This window comes from Centropristis striata, chromosome 8, assembly GCF_030273125.1.
Source record: "Centropristis striata isolate RG_2023a ecotype Rhode Island chromosome 8, C.striata_1.0, whole genome shotgun sequence".
In the NCBI taxonomy this organism is placed as follows: Eukaryota; Metazoa; Chordata; class Actinopteri; order Perciformes; family Serranidae; genus Centropristis; species Centropristis striata.
This window is the reverse complement of record NC_081524.1, coordinates 2,195,597-2,206,923: the sequence shown is the minus strand read 5'-3', so window position 1 is coordinate 2,206,923 and position 11,327 is coordinate 2,195,597. Positions and strand designations below refer to the sequence as shown.

General features: G+C 36.5%; 1 protein-coding gene across 1 annotated transcript; it reads right to left on the bottom strand.

The window, feature by feature from the left end:
- Positions 1-1,869: 1,869 nt before the first annotated feature.
- LOC131976141 (heavy metal-binding protein HIP-like) lies at positions 1,870-5,664 on the bottom strand. The gene is made up of 7 exons (XM_059339063.1): positions 5,613-5,664; positions 5,356-5,439; positions 5,092-5,175; positions 4,752-4,835; positions 3,330-3,413; positions 2,376-2,501; positions 1,870-2,295 (listed from the first exon to the last, which is right to left on the bottom strand). Exons 1-7 carry the CDS (start codon positions 5,662-5,664, stop codon positions 2,015-2,017), a joined length of 795 nt encoding a protein of 264 aa, XP_059195046.1. The 3' UTR covers positions 1,870-2,014.
- Between the last annotated feature and the right edge of the window lie 5,663 nt (positions 5,665-11,327).

Here is an 11,327-nt window from a genome sequence, read left to right as displayed (position 1 = left end):
ACATAAAATTACCAAAAAAGGACAAATATATATATAAAAATATATAAAATGACCAAACCAGTTTTCTCCACATATTGAATTATCTTCATGTTTCCAGCCTCTCCTGTCCTCTCCTCTCTGCTCTGTGTAAACAGGATCTGGTTTATTTTAAATGACACATGGAGAATAAAGAGATTCTGACACAAATATCAACATTTAATATAAGTTTTGATCACTTTTTACAGCTGATGATCAGTTCAAGGACCGTCGGAGAGTTCAAACTCTGACGATAACGCCTGTTTTTTTTTACAGTTTCTTTCTGTTTGTTTTTTTGGCGATGTGCCGAAGAAAACATGTTGCTGTTTTTTCCTGCTACAGAGAGTGGAGCAGAAGGAGTTAAATGATAACAACACACACACACGCACACACACACACAAGGGACTGAACACAACACGCTGTGTGTGTGTGTGTGTGTGTGTGTGTGCGCAGGATTATCTCCCAGGTTACTTGGCAGATTTCTGTTGAATGTTGTGACAACAACGACTCAGAGAGAAAGAAGGACTGTGTGTGTGTGTGTGTGTGTGTCTGTGTGTGTGTGTGTGTGTGTGTGTGTGAACATGTTTCACTGCCTTGTGCTCTGATTCACAAATATTCTCACGTGCAAAAACAAAATCTAAAAAGAAGCAATGATTCAATATGGAGGTGAAATAAAAGTCCAGATAACTCCCTTTTCTTTTTCTAAACATGTCTACAAAGTGTTAATGTATATATCATTATTATCATTATTATTATTATTATTATTATTATTCGGGCCACAGGGAAATCGCACCCAGCACTGGTCCCATACAGCTATGCAATAGCGCAAAATTTTGCATTGAAATGAATGGGACGGCCGGAAAAAAATGAGCGAAAAAGAACAATAATTGGAGATTTTTAAACGTCTACTTCTCTGGCATAATTTCACCTAGAGACTCCATTTAAACTTTAAACAGTAGACACAAGTCTTGTGTATCGGTGTATTAATCCACGTTTCGATAGGTCATATTGTTTTTTATCAATCCCTGTTCAATGACCATGATCATTTTTGGAGAAATTCTGAGATTATAATGGATGTGTATTGCACGGAATGTTGGTGTCACAGTGTGTGACATCATCACCAGAGTGTAGAGGGAGAGAAAAAACTGTCAAAAAATAAATTTTAAAACTGCGCTCCAGGCCGCAAATTCCACTCTACAGAAATAATTTATACATAGAAACGTAGGAAAATTAGTCTTCTCACTCACAATCCTCTGGTAAAGCTGTCAGAGTTATAGTTTGGGCGTAGGACGCATAGATGCACCACCAACAGCCGCATTGGCTCCCATATTAAAAACGCAGGAAGATTTCTGTAGAAAAGCATGTTTAACAGTTTTTGAGATCGCTCTTACAAAGCTATTTCTTCATTTTTCTTCACAAAAAACATATGTAGACGTTCAGGAAGAACTCAGGATGCTCAAAGTGAAGTCGGATCAATGATAGGTATTATGGTTTTGCCAAAAATGCTTTCTGTTTGAGGCCAGAAATTCCAGTCTGTCCCCCTCTGGCTGCTGTCACTGTCCCGGAACATTCTACAGCGGCAGTTAATTCTATTGATTGCTCTGCTCTGATTGGTCGACCCCAAAGCCTTTGATCCTTTCATCCATCTCTCACAGAAAGAGAGAACCATGTCTGCAGCACACTTGATTTAAACTGAGGCTAAAATAACAATAAGGCCGATATTTCAGATATGAAATGAGATATTTATAAAGCTGGTGTGTGGGGTTCCCCTCTGGTGTCCGAACACACAGAAGAGTGAAGATTAACAGTGAATGAGGAGAGGAACAAAGTGGAGAATCAGAGGGATTAAACATTATTTTCTGAATGCTTCACAGATTTATTTCAATGTTGTTTTCATGTGATGACACAACAGAGAAGTCAGAGGCAGAATCTCATTATTTGGTACATGCAGTAAATCACAGTGTAGCCAATAAGGAGTCAGACAGCAGCTGAAGGATCCTCACAGTGTGAACAGGAGGGAGCCACTGAAGGTGTTGTGGTTGTCTCCATCGTCATAGAGAGAATCACCTGATGCGAGAACAAGGTGGATTTCATCTCCTGCCATCAGCTCCAAGACAACAGAGTTAGTCATGTATTCCAAACCTCCCTCTTCCTTTCTCTCATAATTATACATGATCTTCTGGTTGTTCTTGTACACCAGGACACTCATGTAAGGTGCACGGTTACCACACATAGTGAACTGGAGGTAGTAGACCCCTCTGACTGGAGCTGTGAAGAAACCTACAGAGCAGAAAATGAAAAACTGTAACAAATGTAGATTAACATGAGTAAACATGTTGATGTGAGCTGCAGTAAATTACCTGTAGATGGATTGTAAGCATTGCCAATGTTGGTGAAGACTTTGTTGTATTTCAGTGTGATGGATGTGCTGAATGGTCCAACATTAAATGAATTAGTCAGAGCTGTGTAAAAGGCCACCTTCCTCTCTGTGAACAAATCAAAGTCAGTGTAAGTCATTAAACGCCACCTGGACTATATTACCGTATTTCCTCAAATAGTAGCCGGGGCTTTTATTAATAAAAAATCAGCTTGGGACCTGGCTAATAATAGGGGCAGGCTATTATTTGAAGAAAAAAAAAGAAAATCAGAGCAGCTCTGACCGGCACTTTTTAGAGTGTTTTACACAGCGCATTGTAGCCAGTTACCCGGATGTCGGCCATATTGGAAGTACTGGGATGTAAACAAACAATGAACAGCTGAATGTTCATTTGAAGCAGGATTTAAAATGTCTAAACTACTAAAAAGCCCAGAAGAATGTGGGTAAACGGCTGGACTTTACAGAGAACGACTAGGACAGCGGGAGAAACAACCATATTTACCTACAGTACTAACTCGTGTGGCCAAACTTGTAAATACAGGTGTTGTGTTGAAGTCTGTTACCGTCAAATGATGTGTCCTGAATGGTGTTCTCCGTAGCATCACCTCCACGGTTGGAGTTAGGATTTAAGTTTAAGGTTAGGCCTTGTAGAGAGAACTGTTTTGGGTTCAGGTAAACTTGGGCTCATGTTAACAACTTGAAGGAGGACTGGTTGGGGTCAGGGGTCAGGTTGGTGCAGGTTAAGGTAAGGGGGACACATATCGACGGGGAACAGACTTTGACATAACACCGGTAAGACACCCGGCTTATAAAAGAGGCCGGCTTTTATTTACTAAAAATTGTTTTTACACTCGGTTACTAAATGAGGCCAGTCATTAATAGGGGCCCGGCTTTAAATTGAGGAAATATGGTATGTAGAAGGGTGTACAATCATCACCTGCATTTTCTCTCTCCAGCGTCTCGATCCTGGACTTGCTGATCAGAAGTTCACTCTCACTGCTGCTCAGTCTGGTCTGCAAGTCTGGAGTTGATGCAATGACAGTGAATTACAGAGCAGAGCACGCTGCTAACATGCACAACACATTATTTACAATAGTTTGACCCTCATTTTCTGAAACCTCTGCAAATGACCCAAAGGAGAGATTAAACCATACTAGAGAATGCTAGATGCTGAATAGCTGAATAGCTTCACTGTTACTGCTGGTGGGAATGTGTCAGAAGAAGTTCAAGTTGTGAAGTTGAATAATACCTGTAGGGATTGGTATGTACTGGGTGGTAGGTAGGATAATCAGCAAAGATTAAGCACATGTATTTACCTGTAATCAATGATTTGGTTTATGTTTTTTTTTAAGTATTATTGTTGTAATATTTGAGTAGCTACATCACTTGAAGTTAAATGTTAATCTTGCTTTACACAGACATTAAGTCGTACATGTTAACTACGTAACTTAGCTCACACTCCAATTTGCTCTCACACACACTATACTTTAAATTGGCTTTTAACAGACACACAGCTTTGTAGAAGAATTCAAAGCTTCCACAGCAACACATTGCCCATTGTCCTCCAAGACAGGAAAGGCCATCCTCCATACTGTTTTATGACTCTTTGTTTTAAGCCATGCGCTTTCGGCCATCTTAAAACACCCATTCATCCTTACATATTCGATTTCCCCTTGGGAGGGATAGCTTTTATGGTAACGCCCTTTTCAACATAAATAGTGCCCCATTTAGAGGTATCCATACATTTAATTTGGAACATCCTAAAATCCCACCAAATGGTGCCCCATGTGAGGCACAGTACTTTTGGCAATAGATGTGTATTTTAATATGTTGAACAGCTGAATAGCTACACTGTCATGCTGGTGGGAATGTGTCAGAAGAAGCTCAAGTAGGAATAGTTGGAGATGTGTGATTGGGTGGAGTTATTATTAATGTAATGAAAAGTTCAAAAATACTGATAATATATTCAAAATGTGGAATACTTTCAAGTTCAAGTTCATTGAAGAGCTGACACTGCACTGACATCGTGGCTAAAAGGGTAAGACAATGTTAAAGTAGGAGTATAAGTGCTGAGTCATGGTTGAGGAGAACTGATGATATAACACCATAGTAGTATGTGGAGACAGAGGTCCCCAAAACAGCTTGGAAGCAATGCATCAATCAGAAATAAAGAAAAATGATGGATATCTAGCAATGTTTGGTTATACTAATAATACATAATGATTACTTTATGAAGAAAACAAAAAACAAACAAACCATTGCTCTCTGGGGACTTTGTATTGACAAAAGGAGCTTCCTCAACAATTTCATCTGCTAGCAAAAACAGAAAAGATGGTGGTCATGTTTGTCAGTAAAATACCTGCATTCTCTGTTTCTAGGTCACTTGTTCTGCTCTCGGTGGCAGTCAGTCGAGTTCCCAAAGACATCAGGTCTGCAGCTTGGACTGAAAAACAGAAGAAGATTGATTGTGATTGGTCACAAGATCCAGCAATGAAGTGGAATTTGTTTACTGTGATATGCAGTGTTTGCTAACAAGTAAAGTAAAGAGATACTTATATATATGTGTATATATATATATATATATATATATATATATATATATATATATATATATATATACAGTGTCCCAACTTCATTATTTGAAACTTTTATCAGCTTTAAATATTGTGGTAAAAACATGATGTTTGTCAGTAAAATACCAGCATTCTCTGTTTCTAAGTCACTTGTTTTGCTCTCGGTGGCAGTCAGTCGAGTTTCCAAAGACATCAGATCTGCAGCTTGGACTGAAAAACAGAAGAAGATTGATTGTGATTGGTTACAAGATCCAGCAATGAAGTGAATTACAGAGAAGAGCACGCTGTTTACTAGGGATGCAACCGGTTGTTTTTTTTTTGTTTTTTTTATTAAAAATAATATATTATCATATTAACTGTAAGTTCATCGGCACACTGACACTTCATCACCTGCATTTTCTCTCTCCAGTGCCTTGATCTTGGACTTGCTGACGAGAACTTCACTCTCACTGTTGCTCAGTCTGGTCTGCAGCTCTGAATTGATGCAATGACTTTATTAGTGAATTACAGAGCAGCACGCTGTTAACATGCACAACACATTATTTACAATAGTTTGACCCTCATTTAACCCCAGAAATACACTGAAAACTGCTGTAAATATCCATGACAACTTAGAGACAACATGATGAACAGTAATCAGTGTGTACCTGAGTTCTCTCTCTGCAGCAGATCCACGTACACGTTGAGCTCCACCACCATGTCTCTCAGAGCCCTCACCTCCGCCCAGATGTCAGGTGTGGTTGTCTTTGTGGTCTCCGTCTCCTGAAGCTCCCCCTGAGCTCCTGACCCACACAGAGCCAGCAGCAGCAGCAGCAAACCAACAGCCCTCATTGTTCAGTTCACACGTCTTCACAAAGGTGCAGAGGTCCAGTCGGCCCGCCTTATATCCTCTCCAGACTCCAAGGATCCTGTTTGGGATGACGTGTTCTAGTTTGGCCTCAGATGAGCCGATATGATCTGTGTGCAGGTGAGAAGATACCAGCTGCTGCAGGCTGCTGGAACACTTTGACCATGAACGCCTCTCATGCATACAGCATGTTCATTAACACAAACACAGACACACACTTGTCGTCACGCTGAGGCCTTTTAGCTTGACTGATGCTTATCAGATTCTCTTCACTTTATCTCACTACTGACCTCATTCTCTAGAAAAACTCTCCCCTGGCACAACATTGGGACAGTCTCTGACATCTGATATTATCATTTCTGAATCATTCATAAATACTCAGTTTGGACAATAGAAACTGTAGTCAGGGGTCAAAGGTCAGATAGTCAAAAATTAACTATCAGTCATTCTGAGGTAGAAACCCTCCTGCAGCATGTGAGTGACTCACATCTTAAAAGTTTTATTTCCACTGCTGAATAAACTTTATTCTTTTTGGAGAACATTTTATACATTAGAATTCCCTTTCTCATTCCTTTTTTTTCTTTTTTAAATTTTGTTGTTTTATTTTTCAGAGGAAACAGAAAAGAAGCATCAAGTTGTGCAGGTGAGATTAAAGGTAGAAATGAGTGAAGGTTTGTTTCCACTGCTGATTCTATCAAACAATCATTGACAGTATTCTGGAGGACGTCCAGCTGTAAAACCTTCAGCAGCGTGTTTCCTGCTGACACACACTTTGTGTTTGATGAAGATAGAACAAGTCAAAGCTTAGATAAACTCAAATATATTTAGAATAAAATATAAAACTAGACCTTCTCCTCATTTGACCTCTTCCATGTTAGATTTGGAGCCAACATTTACAATTCTTCACTGAGAGTAAAATAACATAATTTAAGAAACGAAAACGGGTCAGTTATAGTCTGTTGATACATATTAGAGCATAATATACCCAGAAATTACAGAAAAATGATCCCCTCAATAAAAACTCATACTGGGGCGTCTTGGTGGAACAACTGGTAGAACTATCACCACAGAGGCTTTGTCCTCACAAGCAGGCGTCCCAGGTTCAAATCTGGCTTGCAGCCCTTTAATGCATGTCCAGTCTGTCTCCCCCTTTCACTATTAATATCTCTATCAATAAAGCTATAAACTGGCCAAAAAATGTTGTCAAAAATGGTCAAAATGCCTAAAGATCCTTCAAATGGGTCCATTATAGTCTGTTGAAACATGTCATAGTATAGTTTGTCCAAAAATAGCCAAAAAACCCACCATATTTTGGGATATCCAAAAACTGAAAGTCATATATAGCATGTAGATTTTCATCAAAAATTGACATTTTTTAAAATGCCTAAAAATACGTTAAATGGGTCAATTACAGTCTGGTGATAAGTATTAGAGCATCATATTGCCAGAAATTACAGAAAAACACCATATTATGGGATGTCCAAAAATGAGCCCCTCAAAAAAAATAGTTATGTCGATTATTGTCAAAAATGGTCAAAATTGAAAATGCCTGAAAATACGTTAAATGGCCCAATTATGCTCTGTTGAAACATATTAGATCATAACATGGCCAGAAATGCCAGAAAAACATCATATAATGGGATGTCCAAAATCTGAAAAAATAAAAGTCATACTTCAAATCAAATGATACCTTGCACAGGACAGAAGTTAGTAAAGTTATTTATTTATTTTTATTCATTTGATGTATCAGTGTTATTCTGGCAAAACCCAATAAATATAATTTGTAAATATTTGTAATAACAGCATTTTTTTCTGCATTTTCCTTTAATAAAAAAAAATATTGGTAATTAAAATAAAAAACAGCAATTAATATATTTAATGTTATTTTTTATTTCTTTTTAATGTTTTTTTAATTTGATGTATCAGTGTTATTCTGGCAAAACCCAATAAATATAATTTAAAAATATTGGTGATTAAAATAAAAAACAGCGATTCATATAATCAATATTATTTTTAATTTATTTTTAATGTTTTTTTTATTTGATGTTTCCGTGTTTTTCTGGCAAAACCCAGTAAATATAATTTGTAAATAAATGAATGAATGAATGAATGAATGAATGAATGAATGAATGAATGAATGAATGAATAAATAAATAAATAAATAAATAAATAAATAAATAAATAAATAAATAAATTTATTAATTTATTAATTTATTAATATAATACAATATATTATATTATATTATATATTGTAATAAAAGTATTTTTCCTGCATTTTCCCTTAATTAAAAAAAAAAAAAAAAAAACTTTTAAAATGATTTATTTTTGTTGCATCCCACAGAGGAACACAGCCGTGCACACAGAAAGTAAAAATACACTCAGTCAGGAGTCACTTGATATATTGTGGCTGGTGGGAGGAACGCTGGCTGCTTCTGAACACAAAGATCTGCAGTCAGCACAACCTTACACACACACACACACACACACACACACACACACTCAGACAGTGTGTGAAACAGTGTTATGTAACAGACTCTGTACATTGAGAGAGTCGAGGTGAAGCGATCGGCTCGTTGCAGTTTTACAAACTGACATTACATAATCTGTGTTTATCTCCCAGAGCGGCACGAGGGGGAGGAGGAAGACGAAGGAGGAGGAAGGAGGCTCCGAACATGTACATCTGCAGCTCACACACACACACACACACACACACACACACTGTGTGGCTGCAGGATGTTTCACATTATGTAATTATGAAAACATTAAACTGTGAGACTCTTCAGGCAAAAACTGTTTCTTCATGCGTTGGTTCATTTCCATAACATGTGGAGAGAAAACACGTGTGTGAATATTTTACTATGAATTGACAAAAACATATCGTTGTATTGCAGCGAAGTCTCAATACTGGAAACTTGGCTTTGTTGAGATTTTTTTTTTTGCCCGTATAAAGTCAAAATTATGAGATAAAAAGTTGAAATTATGGGGTAAAAAGCTGACATTATGAGATAAAACATCAAAATGTCCTCTCCTCTCTGCTCTGTGTAAACAGCCTCTCCTGTCCTCTCCTCTCAGCTCTGTGGATTTTTTTTTGTGCCGTTCTGTTCCTCCACCATGTTCCTGGGGAAGCAGCCATTCTTTAGGGGTCCTGGCTCGCTGCCCTGGGGGACACCGTCACGTTGTAACACAGGGGTCTCTAACTCTAATTACCTGGGGGCCGCTGGAGGCAGTATCAAAATGACCGAAAAACAGACATTATTTAAAAAAGACACCAAATTATTTTAAAAAAGACACAAAATTACTGAAAAAAACCCCAACATTATTAAAAAAGACACTAAATTATTAAAAAAAGACACAAAATTATTTAAAAAAGACACAAAATTATTAAAAAAGACACAAAATTACGAAAAAAAATACACAAAATTATTTTAAAAACCGACAAAATTACAAAAAAAAGACACAAAATGACCAAAAGAGACACAAAATTACCAAAAAAAGACACAAAATTACCCAAAAACAGTAATTAAAGGGACCTTCCACTCACAACACGGTAAAGTGCCATTCATATAAAACTCACATTAAACTTTCATATCAAGGTGGGGGCCACAAAATATCACCCCGAGGGCCACAATTGGCCCGCGGGCCGCAAGTTTGGGACCTATGTTGTAACAACAAACAAAAATCACGTATCGTCGAGTCACAACAACAACAACAACAACAACTTTGCTGCTCAGTTTGCTGCTAACAGGCTGTGATCATGTTTACAGCTGCAGCAACAAACCAGCCTTTGATTTTACTTCCTGCCATGAGCAAACTCCTCACATTCCTCTGAGGGAGCGAGGGGCGAGTCTCTCTCTCTCTCTCTCTCTCTCTCTCTCTCTCTCTCTCTCTCTCTCTCTCTCTCTCTCTCTCTGAATGGAGGATAAACTCGGTGAACCGAGCTGTTGGCAGCCGTCCAACTGCTATCAGAGTTGACGGTGTGGCTGAAGGCCTGTTTTCTTTTCTGCTCGCTCTCATTCACCCCGGCACCCTGGACGCCCCGCCAAAATAAAAGCTGCAAACGGAAAGTTTAAGGGATTTGTAGCCGCTGAGAGGAGTTCAGGTTTAAAGATACACTAAGAACCAGAATAGTCACAGAGGTGGGAATAAAGTTGTTATTATGAGATAAATAAGTCTAAAGTATCAGATAAAAAGGCAAAATTATGATAAAAAGTGTACATTTTGAAATATAAAGTTGAAATTATGAGATAAAAAGTTGAAATCCTGATAAAAAGTTGAAATTATGAGATTTAAAAAAATCGAAATTATGAGATAAAATCGAGATTGTCATAAAAAAGTTAAAATTACTATCAGATGAAAAGTTGAGAAAAGTTGAAAAGTGAAAAGTTTTAATTATGAGATGAAGTCAAAATTATGAGATAAAAAGTTTAAATCCTGATAAAAAAAAATCAAAATTATGAGATGAAGTCGAGATTAGAATTTTAAAAAGTCCTTATTATGAGATAAAAAGTCAGAATTGTGAGATAAAAAGTTTAAATTATGATAAAAAAAAGTTTAAAATTTTGAGATAAAAAGTCAAAATTATAAAATAAATAGTCAAAATTTTGAGACAAGTTAAAATTATGAGATGAAAAGTTGAAATTATGATTTAAAAAAGTCAAAATTATCAGATAAAAAGTCACACACACACACAGATATACAAACACACACGCGCACACACAGGTTCCTGAGGTGGCGGTGCGTTCAGGGAACCTGTGTGAACTTGTGAACTTGTGAACAATGTGTTCTGTTTACTGTCGTTGCTGCTGACTCACTGAGCGGAAAAGATGAAAGAGGAGGAAGTTCTCAGATCAACTTCCTCCTGATGTCGACACAACGTTCCAGAGAAAAGAAACTCAACGTTGCAGCAGGAACCAAGTCTGCCATTTTAAGTCAAAATTATGAGATAAAAAGTCAAAATTATGCGATAAAAAGTCAAAATTATGGGATAAAAGGAAAAATTACAAGATATAAATTCAAAATTATGGGATAAATATTCAAAATTATATGATAAAAAGTCCTAATTATGAGATAAAAGGAAAAATTACAAGATATAAATTCAAAATTATGGGATAAATATTCAAAATTATATGATAAAAAGTCCTAATTATGAGATAAAAAGTCATAATTATGAGATAAATATAACACATTATGAGATAAAAAGTCTAATTTATTAGATAAAAAGTCTAAATTATGTGATAAAAAAATCAAAAATATGAGATAAAAGTCAAAATCATGATTAAAAAGATGAGAGAAAAACTTTAAATTATGACATGAAAAGCCAAAATATGAGATAAAAAGTAGAATTTTTTAGATAAAATTAAGGTTCCTTCCTTTCAACTTTTTATCTCATAATTATGAGCCTCTTTTTTAAAAAAACATGTAGCATTATGATGTGTATTTTTTTCATTAAACAACTGAATAATACTGCAAAAAAGAAAATCTATGATGTATATTAATATAGATATTTTAACTGCTT

Excerpts from the sequence above, each read along its gene's own strand:
- LOC131976141 (XM_059339063.1), bottom strand. The coding sequence starts at position 5,664 with ATGGTGGTGGAGCTCAACGTGTACGTGGATCTGCTGCAGAGAGAGAAC. Across the intron at positions 4,836-5,091 it reads CTTAGAAACAGAGAATGCTG|TCCAAGCTGCAGACCTGATG; the intron begins GTATTTTACTGA and ends TCTGTTTTTCAG. Across the intron at positions 2,502-3,329 it reads GCTGGAGAGAGAAAATGCAG|AGAGGAAGGTGGCCTTTTAC; the intron begins GTGATGATTGTA and ends ATTTGTTCACAG.